The sequence below is a fragment of the Pezoporus wallicus genome, unplaced genomic scaffold (assembly GCF_028554395.1).
Source record: "Pezoporus wallicus isolate ANWC-B61680 ecotype Strahan unplaced genomic scaffold, APGP_CSIRO_Pwel_v1 contig_2870, whole genome shotgun sequence".
In the NCBI taxonomy this organism is placed as follows: domain Eukaryota; kingdom Metazoa; phylum Chordata; class Aves; order Psittaciformes; family Psittacidae; genus Pezoporus; species Pezoporus wallicus.
The window spans coordinates 713447-739981 of record NW_026636990.1 but is presented as its reverse complement, the minus strand read 5'-3'; the positions used below and the strand labels follow the sequence as shown (position 1 = coordinate 739981).

General features: G+C 43.1%; 1 protein-coding gene across 2 annotated transcripts in view; it reads left to right on the top strand.

Moving 5' to 3' along the window:
• The first annotated feature begins 6231 nt into the window (after positions 1 to 6231).
• The window catches only part of ANKRD55 (ankyrin repeat domain 55), a 44906-nt gene continuing 24602 nt past the window's right edge, over positions 6232 to 26535 (top strand). The window contains exons 1-5 of one of the 2 annotated variants that reach the window (XM_057402658.1): positions 6232 to 6666; positions 12807 to 12929; positions 14773 to 14903; positions 16985 to 17094; positions 25343 to 25403. In XM_057402658.1, coding sequence (XP_057258641.1) covers positions 6627 to 6666; positions 12807 to 12929; positions 14773 to 14903; positions 16985 to 17094; positions 25343 to 25403 — 465 coding nt within the window. In that variant the 5' untranslated portion in view covers positions 6232 to 6626. The remainder of the gene's footprint in view (positions 6667 to 12806; positions 12930 to 14772; positions 14904 to 16984; positions 17095 to 25342; positions 25404 to 26535) is intronic. The other variant, XM_057402657.1, reaches the window with a different exon arrangement.

Below are 26535 nucleotides of genomic sequence, written 5' to 3'. Positions count from 1 at the left end.
TCGCACAGCCAGGATATCGAGTGACCAAGCACTAGCCTACCATGGCCATTTGGAAGTCATTTGCTAGTCCAAGGACTGGTAGCCAGGTCTGAGACCCTGCTCTGGCCTTCCAAGTGACCTCTACAATGTACTTCACCTCAACAACTTTTTCTACCTTTTTATGTCTTTTCTAGGTAGGCTGGAAATCCTTGGCACCTCAGGAGAGTTTCAGGTTGTGTTTCAGCCCTGCCTGACACCATGGGAGCACAGCGCTTGGTTGGCCCTCCCAGGACTACCATAATTTCACAGTAATTACAGTTGTTCCTGTAAAGGTGGAGGGGGCATCCATAAATTGGTCTTCTAACTCTGGGAACTATCCTGACTACATCAAAGCACTAATAAATGCTGTTGCAACACAAAGTCCTGCTGCACTGCAGATTTAACTGCGCCTTCAGCAGAGGTAGTAATGTAAGTCTTAAAAGGATACATTTTGCTCAATTGCGGTTGGCTTTCTTCTGAGCCTGCCTCTGGTGCTGTGGACTGCTCAGTGCTTAACTTCAAATTCTGACCATGAGTACACTACACATATTGAGCTATGAATTAAGCGTTAGCATTTTTGTTTGAGTTTCATTGGCACACAGTTAAATTGCACTTCTGTCTAAGTATAGTAATACCAAACTACGGACCTATGTCCCCCATTACTACTGAGCACTTGTCAGCTTGCAAGCCTGAAGTAAAGCTCATAATCTGGGTTGACATATCAACATGAGTCCCACATATGCAAAGAATGCAAGACTAAACCCTTCATGCCACAATTAGCAGTTTGCATGTTACAGACACCTTTTTTTCTTTTTATCTCATATCTGGGGCTTTAGCATATCTTGGCAATGAAATGTAAAAACTGCTAATCAAAGACCTTAATGGACATATGCCTTCAATTACCCCAAACACAAAAAACCCAGAAGTCATGAGCAAATTCACTCCACATTACACACCTCACTGTAATCACACTGAAGAGGGTCAGAGGAGTAGCTTTTGCAATATTATGTAGCTGTTAAATGAAACTGGAATTGTTAGAACAAACATGATACAAAGATATGAGTGTGGGATTTAATCTTGGTTTTGCCCTCTGACTTCCGCATTAAGAGGCAGAGAAGAGATTCAAATAAAAAGGACTAGAAGGAAGGTGTATGCTTTCTTGGCTCTTTGCAGAAGACTATATGAAGTGTGGCTGGCTGCTTTCAGTGTATTGTAAGCACTAATGAGGAACAGAGGAGGCTTGTGTGATAAAATAACCCTATAACAAATAAATAGATTCCTGTCTTTTCTACAAACAAAGTTAACTAGACTGGATATATTTTGCCTTTCATATAGTATGAAAGTGCTTGGAGGCAGGGGATGAACAGTTTCTTTTTTAAGCAGTTTCTCCAAGAATTGACTTGTCACCCAAATTCCCTGTTTTCTGTATCCTTGCTTCTGGTTGGATCTGGATGTGTGTCCCATTGCAGAGCCTGGACACAGCCACAGTTACGCAGGTAGTGCTCCCACAGTTGCTGACATTCCCTCACTAACCTGGTTTTGGGTGTCTTAACAGGAAAACCTTTACAGCAAACACATAAAAGCAGAATGGTGCCAATACCTTTGAAAAGACACTCGCATCCATCAGGTATTATAACTCTGAATCCAGTACAAAGATGAGCTGACTTAGCTGTCCCAGCAAGTCAGAGGCATGGGGAGATGGATTCCCAACGTGTACATCCCCACCCACTGGGGAAGAGGTAGCTGCCTTCTCCTGATTCAGGGCTGCAATGGGTGACTCTCCCTTCTCATTTTAAACATAGACCAGTCAGTCTGTTTTGTCCTTATGATTCGTTGTTCTTGATAATGTTTTCAGTCCACCTATAATTTGCTATCTTTCTTGTTTAAGATAGAGCATTTTGGAGCCAAAGAAGTAAAAACATGCTATCTTTCTTGTTTAAGATAGAGCATTTTGGAGCCAAAGAAATAAAAACACATGTTAAGCTTTTCCTGTATTTTACCAATGCAAATTTAGTGTCACAAAGGTTTACACCAAGGCTTTCAAAGCTTACCATTCATAGATGATTAGTCATGCTCTGTACTGTTATTCGATATCTGGAATGGCACTTCATTAATTTGAAGACATTCTTAATGCACTGCATAATGTCAGAGATTACCGGTTTCCCACAAATGAACTTTTCTTCCTCCACTTAAAAGGATTTACTAGAGAAACAATGCAAGCGTCTCTACTTAAGAGCTGCTTCTGCGGGTTCAAAGACCCAAGTGCTGATCCCATTCCACCATCTACCGGAACTCCGCAGAATCGCAGCACTGCCTTTGAGATTGCTCTGCAGGACACTACCTGAAAAAGGCTGGAGACTAGGGCAGTGCTCAGAGGAAGTATCAATACACACTTGTCCTGCAGTTAGCCAGACAGCTGCTGATGAGAGCTATTTAGACCCTGCAGTTATCTGGCTAAGTGAACTTTTGATATGACCTGGAACAGACACCTTTTTGTCTCTTTGTTATCTTGTACAATAAAAAGTAATAGATTTTTAAAATAATAAAATAATGGAATAAAAACATAAAAATAAGAAAACAAGGATTTGCACATAGGTTACCCTTTACCAGTGTAATACCACGAATGTGTCATGCCCCACCTCCTGGTATCACATAGGGGTGTGTACACAGAAGACACACCTTGACTCTCCTGGCCGAGCACAAACCCCCACTCACCCCATCTGCTTCTCCATATGCACATCTGGCTTGCCCACTCTGCCAGGCTCTTCAAACCAGCCTTACACCATACCAGAGGTACTGAACACAGTTTTAGACCTGAAAATATCATGAGAAAGTCTTTGGAGGGTAACAAGAAAAGCTACAGCACGGCAAGGGTGATAAACTCAGTGTGAGACTTCCCACTCCTTCTGAAGCGGGCACAATCAGTCTGAGAAAAAGTATGAATTCGGTTTAGTTAATCACAAACCAGTTATCATCTGGGAAAACAGTACCTGTAAAACCAGTTGCTGTTTAACAGCCCTACTCCAATTACAGAATGGACTCTCAGGTGTGATTGGCTTGCTGCTAAAATTGTCTCACAGCTGCTAGGATGTCCCAATAAATCATACCATGGGAGATGCCCTGATCCTGTTGAAGTTAAGGACAAAAAATAGTATTGACTTAGCAGAGGAGGTATTTCGCTTTATGAAGCAACACATCCTCACTTTGTCTTGAATTTCACATGGGAACCTCTAAGGTGTAGCTGTAACTTTATTCTTCTTTCTCAAGTCACTCTTATTTGCTGAGATTTCAACACAGATTTTGTCCATTTAGGTGTACCTGTATCAGTCCTCACCAGAGAGCACAGCTGAATCCTGCTGGCTAGGGCTCTGACCTCTCCACACGTCTGAGCTTGGTACTAGCACTCCCAGCACTGAGGACGGAGCTCCAAGTCCAATCAGGAGTCAGTCTATATAGCATGGTACTTTAAATACTTTATAATCAATTTATTATTACTGGATTTCATTGGGAACAGAAAGCGAAAGTTGATGGTACCTCGGTTCATTTTGACTCCCATTCGCTAGATGATATGCCTTACCAGGCAATACTGAGGCTTGCAACACACCCGTGAAGAAAGCAGGGAAACAAACGTTCAGGGGCTGCGGCTGCTGGCCTGCGGTGCGGGCTGCTGGCAGGGCTCCTTACAGATGGGGGCACTGCTGCTCCAGGCGCTCTGCGGAGGCACAGCATCCTTCCTGCAAAGCTCTGGCTGTGCCAAGGTGAAAATGCACGCAGAACCCTTGCCCACATGCGCCGTCTTCTGCAGGGGCAGCAGAAGAGTAGATGTGTAAGCTGGGTCTATGCTCGTGTTGGCAATGCGGCACAGAGCGGGTGCTGTCTGCCAGTTGGAAGCGCTCGGTAAGATCTCTCGGTCTCTGCAATGCCAGCCGTCAGCCCTGCTCTGCACCCCTGTAAATAACATTTACATAGCATTTGAGTATATGTTTTGCCCATTCTCTGTCGTCTCACCACAACTTTTGCATTCACCTAATGAAACAAGTTAGAAAGAGGAGAGTTAACTACCTGACATACAGTCAAATGCCAATGCACTGGCAAATGTGGGCAAACAAACAAAACCACAAAGAAAAACAGTGTTTCTGATACTTGCTTTTTGTAATTTTTCTATACCAGGGCTTCCTCCCACCAAATGCAACCCCAAAAAAAACAGCTACTGCTGACAGCATAAAAATTCAGGAACACTGCTTAAATTAAAGAAAAATGTAAATTAACAAATTAAAGCTGTCATCTTTACCTGCTTTAACAAATTAGAGCTGTCACCAGGATCTACCTCTTTTTTGGGTTAGTTGTCCATAGCCAGGGTTGTTTTCACAGCCACTGAGCACAGGCGGTCCTGATGAATTTGGAGACATCTCCTTCAACCCTTCTAAAGAAGAAATAAAAAGATACTTCCAGAAAAATCAGTTACTCAAGTCCGGCTCCCAAATCTTGGGGTTTCTGGCAACCTCTGAACTTTGACGTGTTCACCATAGCTGAGACACACAGCTGTGTTCACATGGTGCTTGTACCTACATTGGGGAAAGCTGTTTTGCTCAAGCACTGGCCTTGCTTTTTTTCTGATGGATGTAGAGGACAGAAGTTACTGACCTTCAAACACATTTTGTCTTCATGGGCTGTGGACACTTATCTCAGAAGAGGTGCCTATCTTTCCTATAGCTGAAGGCAGGCTGAGCCCTTGGCATATGCACACAGTGCTATAATGAGTATTCTGTTCCCTTTGGGACCCATGAGGAGTCAGCTGCATACCTGAGTACCTGGGTGTTTCTCCCCAAAATTACCTGGCCTCATACCTTCAATGCACCTCATGCCCAGGCAAATGCACTGCAAGAGACTGGACCAGTAATCTCCAAAGCCCATTGCTTCCATCTCAGGAGGACAGGTTAAACTGTGAGCATTTAATTGATCAAACTAGATAGGTACAGTTAGAGCTGACCATCTGCATAACTAATACTCTGTTCACAGATCACACTTGCTACATAGTGGATCCCTCCTTAATATAAAAAAGGCCTGAGGTGATCCATAGCATAAACCAGTCAGCAGCAGGGAAATGAAACGGAGCCAGTCTCTGGCTCCAGTCCCACCACATGCCTCTCCGCAGTTAAGGACACTTGAGCAGGTCACACCGCCACATTTTTGAGAATTTCAGCTGTGATATGTCATTTAACGCTGTTGAGGCTGTGTTCCTTCCTAGACCCACTATCTATTCCCAAACACATCATTTAGATTAAGGTTCAGCAGCAGATGCTTGGGATGTGAATCAGCTCCAGATACAACTCCTACAGTGTCCAAATGTACTTTATATTCCTAACACCTGTTGTAGTCACAGGAACTGGTCAAAACATCAGTACAGAATAAACACAATGAGTAAAGTCTAGGGTCTTCTTATGCTGACCAAACCTATGGTTAGCTTTAGTATAGATCTTGTTTGTACTTTGAGGTTCAAAAGTGTCTAGCTTTTTTGAATTTTTGCATATTTGTTTGCATTATTCTACAGTAGTTATGTGTTTCTTCCAGTGCATCAGTGCTAAGCAGAATTGTTCTGTTCCTCCCATCTACCAACCCCTAGGCACCGCCGGTGACCCACTGCTCCAGGTGAATTCCAAGTCAGCCCATTTATTTTTATTTCTCCCACAGAGACAACCCAGCTAAAAGCAGAGCTCACAAGAGTTGTTCCCTTCCCCCCCCCCAGCCCTTTGCAGTAGAGTCTGTGTCCCAACTTAGGGAGGCAGAGGCCCAGTCAAAAAATATAGGGTGGAGGTGTTGGTCAACTGTCAGTTTGGCAAAACTAGGTTTGGAGCATCCACTGTGAACTATTATACCTATTGCACTATGCTGTTGGAGCTATCACTATGCACTTCAGCCATGGTAATGTGTTCTCAATTATTATCCCTTCATGAAACGTTGTACTTTAACTGTAACTGGATGGCACTAAACTAAGGTAGAAAGGGCTTGTTAATTTGGATTCTCTGTGCAGGTGTTAATCAGGAATTGGGTAATCTCTGAAAACATCACTTCACAAGCCTTCCTCAGACACATACTGACAGCACAGTGGTACAGGCAGCCTGCCCACAGGGCTGTCGGTGAATGGAGCACATGCCACTTGGCTGGCACAGCAAGGATGTCTGCATCCAAACTGCGCTGGCAGCTCTGCACATGCTCTGTCTGACAGCCCAGTCCCACTCACCCTCTGAGGCTTGTTTTCTACGGGCAGAGCTCTGCTGCTGAGGCTGGGTAGCTGCAGCATCTCTCAGAGCCGCTTACAGGCAGTTTCACTCACTGAAGCTAAGACGTTTTTTCAGAAGCTCAGCTAAGCTTCCAGGGATCTCATTTGAAGAGGGTGCATAGCAAACAGAATATACCATTCCCATTAGGATAGTGATAATGTCCTTGCTTTGACAACAATCTTCAGTGGTAAAGCAAGTTCAATTCTCTTACAAGAAGACTGGCGACAGCTATCATTGCATTATTTACTGTTATATATGGGATTCTTCCCTGAAAACCCTGGAGATGTCATTTGTGTGGTCTGGTTGTAAATAATGAGATAGACCACAATGGATTTCAGTACCTCATCAGTGTTTGATCAGCACAGAGGTAAGTGACCTGCTACTAATTTCAAAATCTTCTGGTCTTCCCATGCCTCCCATCAAACTCACTAGGATTACTTGACAGAATTAATAACAACAATTTTTTGGAAAAGATTAGGTCTCACAGAGATTTATTTTGGTTACATGTGAAGGAATTTCTTTATTCAGATTTAGACATGGGTATTTCAGCCTATTGCTACAGTATTTTCTTTTTAAATAATTTTTTTCAGCAGAATAGTAAGAGCATCAAATTTCTTTTCTGCTTAGCATCAAAAGATATATGTATAAATTTATATTAGATATTGGTCTTCATGTCTATGGATATATATAAAAAAAAATGCAATATTAGCAAACAGAGCAGTTTAAAATGGAGTAAAAATTTAAGAAAAAAATATTTTCCCAAGTTTACTAGTTTGTGTACATTGAAAGAACTAGATGCTGTCAAGTGATCAGCTTTGCTTCAGGAAATCTTAGCTCTATAGGTAAGTACTGCTGTAACTGTGAATTTAAATTATTTTTTAAATCCCCAACATGAAGATTTTCTACATGGTAAGGTTGCTATGGAAATACAAATGTCCCTTTGTTTTCTGTTTTTTAAGTTAAATGTTTGAATTTCATGTTTGCCAGTGCAAGCTTTTGTGTCTTACGGCTTAATCTACTCAGAGGAACGCAGTGGCAGTCCTTTTATGTTCCCAAAGCAGGTAGCTGTCATTGCTTGTTTACATGTGTTCTAACAAATCTCTCTTTCAGTCAGCTTGCCAAAATGATTTGTTTGCAGGGGCTACAGTTTCTCATGCATGCCTGCAAAGTGTCCGAGCTGACATAGGTGCTTGCCTATGGTTGTACTTTTGAGCTTGCCTATGCTTCTTTGGTGTACCCAGAGTAAACACACTCCACGTAGAGCAGTGGACTTAAAGCTGCCTTTCAGCCACAGTAGTGCTCAAAGCCTGAAGCAAGTCTTGAGAGCACACCATCCCAGCCAGAACCCCACCCTGAGCAGACAGGGAGCAGTGGGAAGCCATCAAGCAAAACTGAGTGACAAAAGGCAAAAAATCCTACCAGCAAGGATAAAGGAGAAAGGGAAATGCAACAGGAGAAGGGGGATCTGTACTGCAGGAATAGAGAGAGGTGCCCCAGGGTCATGTGTGAATCACATATGGAGCATTTTCCCAAGCAGGACAGAGGTGTGGGGATGACTGAGCTACTGCAGCTCCAAACAGCCATTCTAAAACTCTCTGTCTGCATGCACCGCGAGTATGCTCTGTGCCACACATCGACCCTGCAGTGCTCAGACTGGGAAGGGAGAGGGGAAATCCTGAACAGTCAGTGCTAGGGAGATGGCTGCCAGGGAGCCAGTGGCAGTGATGCTGGGAATGAGGCTGGAATGTGATCAGGGCTGGGGAATGAGAAGTCAAGTCTTCAGATGGATAAGGGGGCAGAAAGCAGTTCAGGAGACCACTGACCTTAACCACCATATACGGATAGAAGTAAAAGAGAGAGGGGGCAACATACGCCTGTACTACCCTTGCTACTGATCAGCAGCCTTTTCTGCTGTCAGGCCACTCTCCATACTGACCTATCCTTATTCCTGTCCAGCATCATCTCCAGGCCCATCTTACACTCCTCTCATAGCACCTCCACAGCAAAAGAGTCCCCTCCAGATAAACTCGCCATCACCACCACACCAGGGATGCTGGCTCATTAGATGATTTGTGACTTACTGTTTGCCTTCCCTGACAGCTGTGCTGTGTGGGAGGTGGATGGAGAGCAGGAGCAAGCAGTAAGCAGTAATGGGACAGTGAAACCACTGGTTATCATGCAAAGAAAGTGCTATTCAAAATATACAGCCTGTGGTGGATTTTATCTGAACAGCATGTTAATGTCTCATTACATTACTGATTCAAGTAGGCACAATTTTTTTAGTAAGGAGAAAGGGAGTATCTTTCATTGGAATGATTTATAACAGTGAAAGAATACACATGAATGAATGAATGAATGATCATCATTCAAACACACCAGATAAATCTGTCGGTCCAGTAAAGCAATTCAACCCTCCCTACAAACCTTTCTTCACCCCAAACATCAGAAAACTATCCCAGTTACAGATCAAATGAACAGCATCCCAGGCTTGAAAAGCATACTGTCTCTTTACAACACTTCCTATATTACAGCTCATTAAAATAATACCTACCAGTATTGACAGCAGAGCAAGTTATAATTCTCAAAAACTGCACTTACCCACATCCTTCTGACCCTTGACACTGACATGCTGAAATCAAATAAACTGCCTAGTATTGTGTGCTACTGATGAGCTGTGGGAAATCACATAAGGCATTTGGCTACCGGTGGAAAGAAGACTTATAGGAAAGAAGGGAGTAAATAATATACACCAATATTTCTCCTTCACAATGAACATAAATTACACTGTATTATGGCCTTCTGTTTTCCAAACCTACTGTTTTAGCAAGGTCGAAATCAGTCATTGTCAAGACCATGTAAAATCAGCTACAGCAAATTCCAGTGCAGGAGAAAGCACACACTTACATACCTCCAATGTGCGCTTTGTAAAACAACACATCAGCCGACACAGCAAATCGTGTAAAGCATGCATTCATCACAGGAGAGTCTGAGAAGAATTAATTTCACAAGCTGTGTAATTTCATTGCTCTGAATCCTGTGATCATTCTGCTTGTATCTTTATATAAACCCTTTCCTAACCAAAATTACTTTGCCTTCAAGGAATCACGTACTTTCAAAATATTGCACTTTATTTCAGATAAATTGGCTTTTAAGATTGATTCTGGGGATTGTAGCTACAAAAGCTGTCACAACCTGTATGTCATTTGGTCTATTCACTAAGTTTCTTCTAGATCTTTCTATGCCACTGTTGTGCTAGCCTGCAGTTTCTCTCTATCCTTGCTCCATACATGGGCTCTCAGTCGGACCTTCTGCCTTCCTGAAGCTGACAGCTTCCTTTTACCAGTAGCACAATAATTTTGCAAAATAAAATATAAATGTATCTGAGATGGCACCAGTATTCACTGGCATTTACAGAACTGCAAGACAATAAATGAAGTAATGCTAACACATTTGAGGATGGAGAGTCAGGCATTTGGCTACTCACAGTCCCTTTATCCCACTTAGTGCTGATTCCCCAGTCACAGCTGAGTTCCCCAGGAGGTTAAGCTCACAAGTGCTCAGTACCTCACTGTCACCTTCTGCAGAACACCCATTCTGCATGCCCAGGGATGTGTCCGCAAAATTAAACAGCCTACAAGCTTTGTGCCTATGCCCCCTTATTCCTTGTTGGGTTAAGCTGCAGGAAGATGAAGCAGGAGAAATTACATCCTGGCATTTCCTACTCCCTGCCATCTGAAGCATCAGAATGCCACACATCTATCTTCCTCCTTGCCTCCTACACAAAGCCACAAAGGTCATGTTCAAGACACCCTACTTGAAATCATGTCACCCTATAGAAATTGAATTAGTGTCAGTCTACCTTATGTCAGATGCACAATATGGGTGCCCATCAAGTCCTCCTGGCCCAGTCTTCCTCATCAGCAGGGTGACAGCCTGGTTCTTCTGCCTTTTCTAGCTCTGACAGCTAGGATTCACAGATAGGGAACTGTGAATCTTGGATGTGGCTTCATGCCACTGTAGCTTAACAAGAGTGGAGCTCGTGATCTGTGAGCACAGGCATGGGGAAAGCTTCATTCATTCATCCATTTATTTAGTTTCGCTTCTTCTCCTCATACAGCAGGATAATTGCTCTAGAAAAAGCAGATGCAGCCCAGCACAAGCAAAGGCACAGGGTAGAAGGTGAGTTGGTTTTAGTTAGATGAGAAGGGGTAGAAGGAGTCAGGGACCCACATGCCGTTTTGTGCCCATGTCCTCATCTTCCCACCACCATGCCCTCTGGGTAAGCACATGCTCTGCTTGGGAGATGGAGAGTTTCTCTTTATGGGTGGATTGCTCCCTCCTGACTCACAGCAGGAAGATTTAACAGTATTTACAAGGCTAAACAGCAAAAAGTATGAAATTTACATGTGTAGTGCATGAAACGAGGTGAGAGTCCCTTTGATCCACTGTGTATCTCAGTATATCTAATGGTTTCTTTCCCAATGCCAGCAGCTTCTTCTCTGTACCATTCCCATATAACAAGCATCACATGCAGCTGTGAGAAGAGCTTATGCTGGTGCTTGTGGCTGGCAAGTGTACCTCCAGAGGCTGGCCAAGAGGAGCAGCACCAGTGACGAACTTCTGCCTTGTCTCCTTGCCTTCCACCCAGCCCATACTACACCCCTCTTTGAGTAAGGGACTAGCTCAGACCTGAGCTTGTTATTAACATGTCTTTGCTGAGTTTGCTGATTGTGAGAGCAGTCTGCAGATCTGGCATGATAAGGAAATCTGATTAATGGGCCCTGTGGTAAAGTCACTTCTTTTTTTGTATACTAGTCACTGATGATGACTCTTGAGAGGCAACGACTCTTAGTCTCTCCTGATCTCCCAAGCACACAGGTCAAAGCTTCTGAGCCAAATGAACAGTTGTCTCAGTGATAGACTCCCCAGTAGAATAAAAAACAAGTTAACATTTTTAATTTACAAACCATATCAAATGTGTTATTTAAAAGATAACTAGAAGAAAGAAAGGAAATCAAATTTTCTTCAGTTGAGAGGTGATAGAAAGGGAATCTGTGTGCTGGTGAAGACAAATTTAACATCAGCTCTCAAGTTTTCCCAAGCCCACAATAAGAGCTCTGGGTCTGACAGACTAACCTTTCCCAGGGCAAGGGCTGATTGTGTTTCCATGGAAGCCAAGTTTTGAAGTTGAGAGTCATTATTGCATCCTGGGGAGAAGGTCACATGTGGGGAATTGCACAGGGCTGTAAACCCCAGTGTGGAGCTCAGGTGGGTTCAGCTGTAGCAACATCTGATCACAATGTGAATTGTGTGGCTAATACTTTAAAGTTATCTTTAAAAACCTTTTATCATTCAAAACATATACATGTTCATATATATGAAAATGCAATATTTTATTATGAAAAAGACTTTATTAACTTTTCAAATTCTCTTTAAACAATCTCCCATTTTTCTGTATAGTTATGCCATCTCCAGAAGACATGACAGTAAGGATAAGCCACCACTCACTTGCTCTGTCATTCCTTTGATCAGCTCTCTAGTGTGATTTAGGCATTAGTTTTACTTTCTCCTAATTACAAGGTAGTTCAGTGGCTGGAGAAATGCTATAGTCTGTAGCTCTGGCCCTCAGCCACAGTGAAGAACACAGCTCACTGCAGCTGTTCTGATTGATTGAATAGAGATCAGAAACTCTAAAATTAAACATGAGACTGTGGCTGACCAAAAATATATAGCTAGAGCATTTTAACATCATGACAGATTTGCCCCTACACCAAAAAAATCAACTCTTTCGACTCCTGGAGTTAACAGGTTTATAATCCACTTGAAGCCAAAGGAGGTGTCAGACACAGGATGATCAGTCTCTAAGGAAGTTACAAGCAAAAAAAGATAGAATCATCACATGAATTTCTCTAGAAACAAAATTCTGAGGAGTATTTAGGAACAGGTCCTGCAAGGCATCTGCTTTAAATAATACCTCATTCTATTACTGCCAAACAAAATAAACCTCTCCTGGGTTCCAACTAATATTCCACCATTCTTTTCTGTAGGAACTGATAATACAAACCATTGCTGCCAGAAGTTCACTCTCCTGAGAACTGAATCCCCCTGGATACTGCAGGGAAAGGAAGTGAAAAGCCTGACTTCTGACTGGTGCAAGGATAACACAGAAACTGAAATCAACTGTGTCCTGATTTCATCCTATCTCATAAAAATATAACAGCGATATTATGAGCTAGTTCAGCTATTCCTTCATTGTTTCACAAGTTATGTTACGTCATAGTTAGGAGAGATGGAAACCTTCCAGAAGTTTTCTTATGTCCTCTCACTGTCGATGTCTGACAGTTTATGGAAGAAGTTATGATGAAAAACAAGTTTCAATGACTAACAAAAACCACAGGGCTGTTTAGACACACTTTGTTCCACCTCGAGTTATTCAGTCATAAATTTTCACTGTTAATCATTTGTACTTACTCTCTGCTTACTCATGGACATACTTCTCCCCTGCAGGTGATGCAGCAGAAGAGGGGGACTTGTCTCTGGTTTACCAAGCAGCAGCTAGTGGCGATGTGAGCACACTAACTGCAGTGATTCGAGAAGATCCTTCCATCCTGGAATCCTGCGACAGTGAGGGTAAATGAAGGCTGAGCTTGTTCTCATGGGATTACTTGCTTCAGCTTGCAATGAAATTTTTCCATTTTTTTATCCTGATTTTTGTGTTCAGCAAATTATATTTAGTAGCAGAATATGGGAAATTTGAGTTATTCTTTGGAACATCCACTGAAAATTCTTAGTTTGGATATTTCTTTCCCCTTTAATTGTAAGATTTTTTTTTTATATGGATACAAATACATTGTTGTGCTATAATGGGACAGTACTTTATCATGAAACTATTTTATCTTCTTTAGGGAGATGATGAGAAATTGTTGTCATTTCATATAAGGAAAGGCAAATGCTACATAGTCTGCACAATGCTAGAGTAGGGAATTTCACTCTTTTGCACTTGTGAAGTATATGTACAGATACAGTTTGAATGATTTTGTCACGTAACTGTTTAAATTACAAACTCAAAGGGTTGAGTGTACAGCGTGCAATAATTTCAATAATCTGTTTTATCTGCAAGACTGTGTTCCTTTTTGTTTGTGTTCAGGAAAATATTTAATGTTATTACAAAGTGCAGTCCATTGCTTAGGTTTTACTTGACTCTATTCCCCAATTGAATTAGAGCCGCCTCTGGACGTTTCTCCCAAAGAAGATTTTGTTTATTCAAAGTATTTTTTTACTGCAGTTTCTTTTAAAGGGTCCATATCAGCATTGTCTATTTTAATCTTTACCAGCTTTTACCAAATTACCAATTTTTCCTACACTTTAAGCCAGACATCCTATTATCTTTAAAACAGCTATTGGGTCAGTAGGAAAAATACTTTATCAAGCTAAAATGCTCCCAGTCCAGATCCTTAACAGGAGAGGTACTAGGTATGAAGGGCTGTGGGTGGAGATAGACTGATCAGCAAATGGAAGTATTTCAGCTCCAGGAGAAACTTGTTTATTTCATTGCACATACAGATGTAACTAAACACCAGTCTTGCAAGACAAATGTGTGGCTCATATCCTGCATGTATGGCAGAGTGTGCATAACCTCAGGTTGGGTAGTACACATTTGCTCAACAGTCTTACTGAATCCAGCAAGAATAATTATTCTTCAGTTGTGCCTGAAGTTTCTAGTAGATTTACAGCTTTCAAAATTCATGTTTATTCCCAGTTTATTAATTTCAAATTCTTTTGTCAGATTCTGCAGGAAAATCTCTTGATGATATTCACTAGTTAATAGAATGAAAGGAAGAGGAATCAATTGAACGATATCATAATGTTTCATTATGAAATTCGAGTATTAGGCTTGAATGTAGATTTCAGAGTATTTTCCAGGACAGAAATTGTTGCAGAATATTAAAAAAGTTCTCATGAGAACACAAAAGAAAATATTCTAGAGCCTTTAAAATAAGTTGCTGTCTACATAAAGTATCAATTCACATACATGCACCTTTGCACAGGACAGGGCTTGATTTCCTAAGTCTTTTGAATACATAGAGACAGGATGAAGCTGGGGTTTGTGAAAATTAGCCAAGCACCATCTGGCTACTAGTCACTCTGAAGAATATCAGCCTCCAAAACGGTATACAAAACCAACAGTTCATATTGGACGCTTGTCAACAGAAAAACACTTTTCCCTCCAGAAGCAGAGTTAATGAGGCAAGGCTTTTGCTAATGAAGTCATGCTCTTTTTAAAACCAGTGGTCAGTAACTGGCATAGCAGTTACTTCCTGCCTACAAAAAGCTGAGTGCAACTGTTGGAACAGTTGTCAGTGAAAGGATTTGTTACTTTGCCAGTACTAACATTAGCAAATAAGAAAATATCTCTAGCTTATGGCTTTGACAAAATAAAAATTGTAAAAGAACATTTGACTTTCTTCCCCAGGTTGCACACCTTTGCTGCATGCTGTGTCAGGACGCCAGGTTGATACAGTGAAGCTTCTGTTGAAGATGGGAGCCAATATTAATACTCAAGATGCTTGTGGACGTACCAGTTTATGTCTGGCAACTTATCTGGTACCAAAGCTTGGGGGAGAAGTATGGAAAGATAGATGGAGTAAAGGGAGTAAATGTGCAGACCAAATAAGATTTCTGCTTCTACTACAGAAAGAAAACAAGTGCAAAATATTTAGTTATAGACAAGAGTGAAATTGTAAACTTTACTATAATGCAAAGCTGATGATTATTGGAAAAGGATCAGGACTCATGTCAGTGTCCTTTCTCTTTCAGGTTGTAAAATTAGTACATGGTATGGGGATCTCACTAGGTCCAGGGTCCTCTGTGTGATTTCAAGAAAGCCACTTGCTTCTGTTGCACTTGCTGTTGCACTTGCTTCTGTTGCAGTGGAAAATCCACTCTTGTTCTCAATATGCAGATTAACTTCTCCCCCCACCCACTGTCAGCATCAGATATGTATGCTCCAGAGAGAGCACTTCTATCTCAAAATCTGGTTGTCAGCAGGCCTGTTTTACTGTGCAATACATGAGCCAGAGTATTGATAGACCTTGGATGGCAAGGTTAAGAATTTGAGTTCAAGGTGGTGCAGGCACCAGTGCAGACACTAAGATCATAAGCAATCCAGCCCCTGAGTCAACCCACATGCAAGTGACAACGGGGCAGCCATCCCATTCTGAAGCTCGGGAAGGGAGATGTGGTGATCTCTGAAGTACACAAGGATGATTCTCTTGTCTTTAGTCTTCTACTCCTTGCTGGAGGTAATTCAGAAGTCAGAGAAAGGATGGGAACCAAGTTAGTTGGGCAAAGGGCTGCCATTATTAGTTGGACAGAAAGGAGGAAGGAATGTTCACCTATGGTGCATAGTATGAGTTACGACTGGATGACAGCCAGTTCATTTAAACAGATACCGTGGCAGCCTAATTAAACTACTTCCCTTGCTATGGAAACATCTAGTTTCTTCCTGCAAGTTCAGGGCAAAAACAATGCTTCTGCTCAGCTATGCAATATTAGGCCAGAAAATAAGTGTAGAAAATTGCAAAACAGGCAGTCGCATTCAGTGCAAGGAGGATGCCCCACTTTCTTGAGAATAAACATTTCTTCTGCCAGATATTTTTTAAAAATCCCATAATTAGTGTCATGCTCCTTTTTTCCTTCCTCTTTTCCCAGAGGGGAAAAAATATTCTTTGGGAAAAAGAAAAAAAAGAAAAAGAAGGAATGACTGGAAAAGATTTAAACCACCCAGGCTTTGAAGTTTCCATTTCTGTTTCTGTGATGGATATAATCAGAGGTCTAGAGAGCATTTGGCTGTGATGTCTGTGCAGGGAACTGAATTCAGCAAAGCTCCACAGTCACAATCACATGCAGAATTTGGTGTCCTTGTACTTCCACCAGCAGCTACAACAGGGCTGCTATGGTTCCATTATTCTACACCTCCTCCCTATAAATGCTGGTAATGCCAATCCGACATAGCTCATACAGGAGGGAATGGTCTTTATCGATTGCCTGCAGAGGATTGAAGAAAACAAACTCATGCTTGATTTCCCTGGGATTTAAGTATACACTGAAAGATTTATGCCGTTGCAACCAGGTTGTTTACTTGCTTTTTTGCTGAGTTGATCAATAGAAGGTTTTAGGCCGAGCACTGATTAATCCCATCTGTTTTGGTGTTGTTTTCAGTCTAACATTGTCACTAGTTCAAACTTCTGCAACAGTGTTTGTAAGACCACACTCTAAGGCTTTTTACTATTGATTTGCCATCCCTGCTAAAATCTCATCAAGGAAATAAGATTAAGTACTCATGTTTCTGGTTTAATCTAGCATAATTAAATCCACATGCAGGAATATGTGTAGCATTTCCTAGTGATCCTGCAATTAGCAGGTTTTTAACCATTGTTTACTAGGTCAGTATTTGCCACAGCTGCAGAAAAACCAAAATGCAGTGTAAAGAAAACACTTTATCACAGAAATGAATGGCTGAGCTAGCGTGAGATTTGTACTCCAAAGGGAAACTGCTCTGAGTGCTGAAACCAGTTCCTCTGCTGCCAGAAACAGCTACACTAACACCCGGATGCCAGAAGCACCAAAGATCTGTCCTGATGCATTTCACCTTCCTCTTTGACATGCTGTGATTTCTTTTTTAGGGCTGGCTGGAAGGCTGTATCAGCCTGATCAGAAATGGTGCTAAGCAGAACATACCTGACAAAAATGGGAGGTTGCCACTGCATGCTGCTACTGCAGAGCCTGATGTGAGGTATGTCCCAGGCTCCAACAACATTTGCTGGTAGAATTTCAACAGGTAGTCACCAGCACAAGCTACCCAGCCTAAAGGGGAGGCCCACTCAGGAAGATTAGCTGTTACACTTGTGACTTGCTCCTTCTTTTAGGGGCTAGTATGAAGGGGGCAGAGAAGGAAAAGCACTGTACACGACTTGTGTAGCAGAGATATATGGTCAAGGTGAGGAGCCTGGTTTAAGATCACAGTAGCGGGAGGGGGAAAAAAAAGTATAACAGAGGTTGCAACCCTGGGTTTCCCTTCTGCCATCTCCCCACAAGAAATACTACAAGATATTACTCCTTCTCTGGACTTCTCTGAGTAGCATGGCAAATGTGAGGAATGTTCTCTACAAGATAACCTCTGTGAGAACCCCAACTGTAAAGGGGGTGCTAGGTTTGGTGGACTGGCTCATTTTAAGCTACTTCTGCTGAACATGGAATAACAACCATAGAGTGTCTTCACAAGAAGTCTTAGGAACTTCTTTGTCTCATTCCAGCTTCTGATAATAGGAAGGTCAAAAAAAAGAAAATTGATTTGTACATTTGAATAAATTCACTTAGAAAAAAGCTTTCACAAGTAGAACATGTCTGGAGCTATAAGATGACATTAGAGAGAGGTATAACGTTCAGTATATACCTCAATTTCATGTGACGTAATCAATAAGACTACAGTTTTGCTGCTGTCACCACATCAGACCAGCTCAGACATCCACTGATCTTGCTCTCTAGCCTTTTTCTAACAGCTTTATCAATTTTTCACATTATCATTACTTTTCATGCATCACTTGGAGAGAACAGCAAAAGTACAGGTCACTATCATTAAACCAAGCCTACACAGACAAAAGACAATGTTTGTAAAATACTGTACAGGCTGCTATTTGAAAAGGAACAATAAATTACAGTAATTTAACAATAATTTAACAGCAGCACACAGGGTTCCCTGAATGATTTTCTCATTCTCCATAGGTACAGGCAGACCTTTACTCTGCACAGGAATTTCATAGAACCATTGAATAGTTAGGGTTGGAAAGGACCTTAAGATCATCTAGTTCCAACTCCCCTGCCATGGGCAGGGACACCTCACATTAAACCTATCACCCAAGACTTTGTCCAACCTGGTCTTGAACACTGCCAGGGATGGAGCATTCACAACCTCCCTGGGCAACACATTCCAGTGCCTCACCACCCTAACAGAAAAGAATTTCCTCCTTACATCCAATCTAAACTTCCCCTGTTTAAGTTTTAACCCGTTACCCCTTGTACTATCACTACAGTCCCTAATGAAGAGTCCCTCTCCAGCATCCCTACAGGCCCCCTTCAGATATTGGAAGGCTGCTATGAGGTCTCCACGCAGCCTTCTCTTCTCCAGGCTGAACAACCCCAACTTCCTCAGCCTGTCTTCATACGGGAGGTGCTCCAGTCCCCTGTTCATCCTCTTGGCCCTTCTCTGGACGTGTTCCAACAGTTCCATGTCATTTTTATGTTGAGGACACCAGAACTGCACACAATACTCCAGGTGAGGTCTCACGAGAGCAGAGTAGAGGGGCAGGATCACCTCCTTCGACCTGCTGGTCACGCTCTTTTTGATGCAGCCGAGGATATGGTTGGCTTTCTGGGCTGCGAGCGCACACTGCCACCTCATGTTCATTTCCTCATCAACCAGCACCCCCAAGTCCTTCTCTGCAGGGCTGCTCTGAATCTCTTCTCTGCCCAACCTGTAGCTGTGCCTGGGATTGCTCTGACCCAGGTGTAGGACCTTGCACTTGCCATGGTTAAACTTCATGAGGTTGGCATCAGTCCACCTCACAAGTGTGTCAAGGTCCCTCTGGATGGCATTCCTTCCCTCCAGCATATCAACCGAAACAGACACCTTCGTGTCATGGGCAAACTTGCTGAGGGCGCACTCAATCTCACTGTCCATGTCAGCGGTGAAGGTATTAAACAAGACCGGTCCCAACACCGATCCCTCAGGGACACCACTCGTTACTGGTCTCCAGCCGGACATTGAGCCATTGACCACAACTCTTTGAGTGCGGCCATCCAGCCAGTTCTTTATCCACTGAGTGGTCCATCCATCAAATTGATGTCGCTCCAATTTAGAGACAAGGATGTCATGTGGGACAGTGTCGAACACTTTGCATAAGTCCAGGTGGATGACATCAACTGCTCTACCCCTGTCCATCAGTTCCGTAGCCCCATCACAGAAGGCCATCAAATTGGTCAGGCAGGATTTCCCCTTAGTTGAAGCCATGCTGGCTGTCACCAAGCACCTTGTTGATTTTCATGTGCCTTAGCATGCCTTCCAGGAGAATCTGCTCCAAGATTTTGCCAGGCACAGAGGTGAGACTGACTGGTCTGTAATTCCACGGGTCATCCCTTTTCCCCTTTTTGAAATTGGGGGTTATATTTCCCTTTTTCCAGTTGTTGGGAACTTCACCTGACTGCCATGATTTCTCAAATATGACGGCCAGTAGCTTAGCAACTTCATTCGCCAGCTCCTTCAGGACTCGCAGATGGATTTCATCAGGTCCCACAGACTTGTGCACATTCAGATTTTTAAGATGGTCTCGAACCAGTTCCTCTCCTACAGTGGGCACAAGGTCTTCATTCTCACAGTCCCTGCCTCCACCTTCCAAGACTTGGGTGGTGTGGTCAGAGCCTTTGCCAATGAAGACCGAGGCAAAGAAGTCATTCAGAACCTCAGCCTTCTCCAAATCCTGTGTAGCCAGTTCTCCCGAGAGCTTCCTGAGGGGGCCTATTTTCTCCCTAGTCTGTTTTTTATTTGCTACATACCTCTAGAATCCCTTCCTGTTATCCTCAATATCCCTAGCCAAGTTTCATTCTAACGGGGCCTTAGCTTTCCTAACCTGCTCCCTGGCTTTCCGGACAACATCCCTGTACTCTCCCCAGGCTGCCTGTCCTCACTTTCACTTTTTGTAAACCTCTTTTTTCATTTGAATTTTCCTCAGCAGCTCCTTATCCACCCAAGGAGGTCTCCTGGCCCTCCTGCTGCACTTCCTTCTTGTTGGGATGCAACACTCCTGAGCTTGTAGCAGGTGATCCTTGAATGTCAACCAAGAGTCTTGGGCCCCCCTACCCTCTAGGGCTATATCCCATGGAACCTTACTAAGCAGGTTCCTGAAGAGGCCAGAGTCTGCTCTTTTGAAGTCCAGGGCAGTGAGCTTGCTGCATGCTCTTCTCACTGTCCTAAGGATCTCAGATTCGACCATCTTGTGATCGCTGTATCCAAGGCTGCCCTGGAGCATCATATTTCCAAGGAGCCCTTCCCTGTTGGTGAGCACGAGGTCAAGCATGGCACCTCTCCTTGTCGGCTCCTCTGTTACTTGTAGAAGGAAGTTGTCTTCCACACAATCGAGGAACCTCCTGGATTGCTTGTGCCGGGCCATACCGTCCTTCCAACAGATGTCAGGGTGGTTGAAGTCACCCATGAGAACAAGGGCCTGCGAACGTGAGGCTTTTCCTTTCTGTCTATAGAGTGCTTCATCCACAGGTTCTCCTTGATCAGGCGGTCTGTAACAGATCCCCACAGTAATGTCTCCCATAGCTATTTTCCCTTTAACCCTGACCCACAAACTCTCTGTTAACTGCTCACCTGTCCCCAGACAGTTCCATATTCTCCAGCCTATCCCTAACATAAATAGCAACTCCCCCTCCCCGCCTTCCGGGCCTGTCTTTTCTAAAGAGCCTGTAACCTTCCATTCCAACACTCCAGTCATAGGAGCCATCCCACCATGTTTCTGTGATGCCTATTATATCATACCCCCGTAAACGTGCACACATCTCTAATTCCTCTTGTTTGCTCCCCATGCTACGGGAGTTTGTATAGAGGCATCTGAGCAGAGCTCCAAATGAAGCCAGCTCATTGGCTGGAGCAGCTGGAATGAGAAAATGAACATGAACAGGCACTGTGCGCTTGTAGTCCAGAAAGCCAACCATATCCTGGGCTGCATCCAAAGAAGCGTGACCAGCAGGTTGAAGGAGGTGGTCCTGCCCCTTTACTCTGCTCTCGTGAGACCTCACCTGGAGTATTGTGTGCAGTTCTGGTGTCCTCAACTTAAAAAGGACATGGAACTGTTGGAACAAGTCTAGAGAAGGGCCACGAGGATGAACAGGGGACTGGAGCACCTCCCGTATGAAGACAGGCTGAGGAAGTTGGGGCTGTTCAGCCTGGAGAAGAGAAGGTAGTGATAGGACAAGGGGTAACGGGTTGAAACTTAAACAGGGGAAGTTTAGATTGGATGTAAGGAGGAAATTCTTTCCTGTTAGGGTGGTGAGGCACTGGAATAGGCTGCCCAGGGAGGTTGTGAACGCTCTATCCCTGGCAGCGTTCAAGACCAGGTTGGACGAAGCCTTGGGGGGTATGGTTTAGTGTGAGGTGTCCCTGCCCATGGCAGGGGGGTTGGAACTAGATGATCTTAAGGTCCTTTCCAATCCTAACTATTCTATGATTCTATGTTTCTATATCTACATTGCTCCAAGCATTTATTATAGGTTCTGGCAACTGACTGGGCGTGTTGGGATGGAATGATGCCCCCCTCCCCCAGCACATCTAGTTTAAAGCCTCCTTGACCAGCCTGGCAAGCCTCCTACCAAAACTGCTCTTTCCCTTCTTTATCAGACCAGCTCCACCAGCCCCCACTAGAACTGGCCTACAAACTTGGGTCCCGCGTTCAAGACACCCACATCCCTGACTATGACACCACTCTTTTAACCAGTTATTAACCTGGCCAATCCTCCTAGCTTTTTTTAGGTCCTCCCCTGTATCCTGGAGAATTGACAAAAAGACCACCTGAGCTCCAGAGCCCCTAACCACCTCCCCCAGGGCTCTGTAGTCCTTCTTTATGTTCCCCAGGCTACTACTATCTATGTCCCTAGCACCCACATGTATCACCTGGAGTGGGTAATAGTCCGTGGGACTTACTAGAGCAGGCAGCCTCTCTGCCACATCCCTGATCCGTGCCCCCGGTAGGCAACACACCTCCCTTGAGACGGGGTCTGGCCGGCAGACAAGTGCTTCTGTCCCTTTCAGTGTAGAGTCCCCTACTACATAACGACCCGCTGCTTTTTCCTGGCAGCACCAGCAGAGATCTTTACCAGGGCATCAGCCTGGCTGTTTCTGGCTCGAGTGCGTTTCCTCATTAGCCCCCTGCAGGACAGCAAAGCAGTTCTGCGTGGAGACAGGGGATTTAGGGGGAAGCCCCTTGCTTTTAATTGTCCTTTTCCTCCTTTTTTTTTTGTTGTTTTTTTGTTTGTTTGTTTTTCGTTGTTTTTTTTTGTCACTAATTCCCAGCTTCCCAAGTTAACGGCCTCCTTCTTTCCTTCATGAGGTAGAGGTGAAGCTCGAGGCCCCTGCACAGTTTGGGCCAGGAGCAAGCATTCCTGCTTCCTCTCAGCTTCCCTGACGTCTCGCAGTCTATTAACAGCATCCTGCAGCTCAGCCCCTGCTGCAGCAGCACCTCCACCAGGGAGCACCGAGTGCAGCCCTGCCCATTGCGCACCCTCCCCTCACCAGACCAGTGCAGGCACTCTCTACACCCCGAGCTCTGCACTGCAGCCTCCCCTCTCACCGGCTCTGTCTGGGTGCCTACGCCGGCCACCGCCGGGGCAGCCAGAGCAGAGCTCCCGGACCGGGCCCTGCTCACACGCCGAGTGCTCACCATCCCGCTCTCCTGCCCGCGCAAACCGCCTCGACCCGCTCTGTTCGCCGCGCTCCCTGGGGCAGGTTTTTACCCAGTCAGGGCTGGTGCCGCTGCTCCTGCCTCCTCCCCCTGTGAGTCCCTGCTCGCTCTGTCAGCTGAGCTGCCGGCTCCTGGGCAGGTCCCGTCGAGGACTTGAGGCTCCCGCGGTGGCTCTTGGCGCTCTGAGCTGAGGCTCCTGGACGCTGATCTCCGCCCCAGCTCCGGTGTTGAAGGAGTCCTCTCTCGAGCTACTCACCTCAGCAACTGACCAATTATCAACTCACCTTACCAACTGACCAATTTACCAGTTCTGTGATTCCGTTTCCTGTGTCTTCTCACTGAGCTTGCACCAGGCCCAGAAGACTTGCCTGGAGCACTGAGGGGAGAGGCTTTTCCACCACAGTCATTGTCACTCTCTGAAACCAAAGGTGTTTTCAAAGGGTATATGCAGTGGCCAGCTATGAAATGCTTTTTCAGCCGAGTCTGAAAGCTTGATCAGCCATTTTATGTATTGTTTTGGTAATTGACTTACCTGCTTCAGCATGTTCTGCGGAGCCTAAGAGGAAAGGTAAACAGAGAATCCATTCCTGGTCTATGCCTTTTAGAGCAGGTATCACAGAAATTTCAGCTGCATGGTGGAATATCTACATATTGTAGTGGTAGCACTTCTGTTCCCATAATCTCTAAGGATATAAGTGACCCAAAGTTTGCTGTTGACAGAGATTTTACCCTAAAAGAATGAGATTTCCTTCACATCACTAGTTTTATTGATGATATCTGGGGTTAAACAGAACCATGCATCAGATTATAAAACTGTGTGATAAATGGGTTTTACCAGCATATTATGGTTATCCAAATTCTTTGCTGCTCACTAATTCTTTTTTACCAAGACCTGTATTTCTGAGACTCTGAGTCATTGTGCCAAATGACCACAAAATGTCTCTTCCATTTTATAAATTTTTACCAAGCTAATCGCAGCAATTCTAAAACACCATCCTTTTCAGAGTTCCTATAGTTTGGTTCCATTATGCCATCAGCTGTATGATTCAGAAAAGGATGTGTAACACCTCTTTTCTACAAGTATTTGTATCCATATACAAATGGATTTGAAGTCCTAGCAAAGCACTGACGTCTGACCAGTCTTCACCCTTTAGGAATATTCTTATTAGGAAAATATTCAATTTGGATTTCTGGCACCTGAAGATGTGGTTACCAATCACTAAGACTTTCACCTGCAGAATTGCTCAAATCACCCCTAAGCAACTGCAAATGTCTTTATTTTGAACAAATTAAATTATCTAGTTGTCCTTACTGGGGAGAAAATAAGCATGCTTGACTTGATCTGATCCACACACTTGAGGAAGTTCCATACAGAAAACATACTGGAAGATGTTGAAAATTGTCCTGATGAAAAGCAGTACAAGATTTTTTTTCTACCTCCTATGCACGTTAATGATGCATGATTGTACACATTTATCTGTGCATTGTCTGTACATCTATCAGAGTTTCATTCTTGACACTTCATCATCTTTTGGGTTCCTTGCAAATCAGTATGTCTTTAAACACGCTCATATTTTGAAGGTTTCTAGCACATTTACACCTTCAGATGAGACACTGATTTGCAGTACGATCTTACCTAGGAATCCACTAAGGATCTATCTTCCCATTTGCCAGAATCATAAGAACTGTACATCCATGTTAGGATCTATGCTATTTGGTTTTGTTATAGCCTGTGACAGGATGGTCCTTTACCAAGATCCAAACACTTAGCATCCTACTATAAAACAAAACCACCTTCACCAAACCTATTTTAGAACACCTTCATAGGGATGAAAGGAAAAGAAAAACAAAATCCATGCAGTGTTAAAAGTATTATTGCACTTGGATAATATTTCATGAATCTATTTTATTGTAACTGTTCCCTCCACCAGAGAGGAGTGTTTGTGGTCTATTATTCTATAAAATGTGAATCAATTCACTGCTATATTTTATATCATAACAATGTCCTATCCCAGCAGACAAACTGCAAGTCCTTGTAAAATACTGTTGGTTTGTGTGTGTAAATATATAGTATGCATGTACACACACACAAACTTGTACACAGCATCACATTAGTCCAAGAGTTAAAGAGAGTGAAAAATCCTCTTAGAAACTGGTCATTAGCATTTCTCTTTGTTAAAAACTTCATTAAATAGTATGACAATGAATTGCTAAGCTACCAAAAATTGCACACATGTATAGTGTTACACACTTTGATTCCAGTCTGGCCATCAGCACAAGAATTCTTCCTAGGGGATCTGCTTTTAATTCCCAGCATTAAACTTCTGTTGTTACAGTAAGCCATAAAGTCCTATTGTCTTTTCTAATATGACAAAGCACAGACTTGTCATAGGTCAGACATTCTGACCTATGCCTATCACTAATACTGATTTTTCTTGAAATTGCATGTTTCGTTTCTCAAAAAAATGTCATTTTTTCAGGTTTAGTCAGGACAACAGCACACTGATTATGTCATTGCTTCCACAGGCTTCTGAACGTGCTTCTGCAGAAGTCAAATCTTCATGAAATCAATCATCAGGACAATGAGGTGAGTGAGTTTTGTGCTAAAAGTCACAGTCTCAGCTCATACAATTCATGCTGCTCAGAAAAAGTCCACTGTAGGATCAATTTTACAATGAACTTGTGCACTAGACAAAAATTTCTAGAATGCTTTTGCTGAACTCTGGAAAGCATTATGTCATTTTTCTTACTATACGTGATTCACCATTAGGTTAATATACCTTCTCTGTACACTGCCAACTATGAAGTATATTGAATCAGTCTCTTAACTCAACTTGCCAAGATGTCAATAGCTTTTGATTTTTCTGAAGTTAGACACTGGACTAAACTGTCACCTTTACCAGTCATCCTCATTAAACTACTGTTATTAGAAAAAATATTGGCAAGCTAACATTACACAGAACAGTCATGGAGACAAAAAAATTATACTGTCTTCTGGTCCTTAAAGAACTGTGTCCTATATATATATATATATATATATATATATATATATATATATACAGTATTCATAGATGAGTGTTTATATATATATATATATATATATATATATACAGTATTCATAGATGAGTGTTAACTTCCCAAATGTTCTCTTCTCCTAATAGAGAAGCCAAAACAAGAGAGAGAGCCTGGATGTCTTTTCATATGTTTCTCTTCACTCTAACAATTGCTCGAGAATGTACCTCTTCTCCACTGTGCCAGAGCTGCCACAGAGTTGTTAATTGATCCCCTTCCTATGAACCTTCCTTATCCAGTGGACGGTTTGGTGACACTGCTCACAACCTAAACCAGATGTATGCTTTGTCTTGGTATAGAATTTTGTTGCTAATGAATTGCATGGAACTGTGGATCATGATTTCAAGCTGTAATCTTTTGCTGTAATGCACGGCTACATGCAGTCTGGAACTTTTAGTCCATCTCACTGGCATTTGGCACTGAGAAGATACTAGTTCAAGTGTGAGTACTAAGCCCTGAACAGTCGTGTTTTCTGGAAATATGGATCCTCACAAATGATTTCAGCTAACAGAACTGTTCTTTTGGCATAAAACAGTTCAGTTTTCCCATCTTACACTTGAGAAAAACACCCCAATAAATGCATGAATGCATAAACAATAAGAAATACATCTGGAGGTTTCATACTTTCCACAACGGCAGCTTTCTGT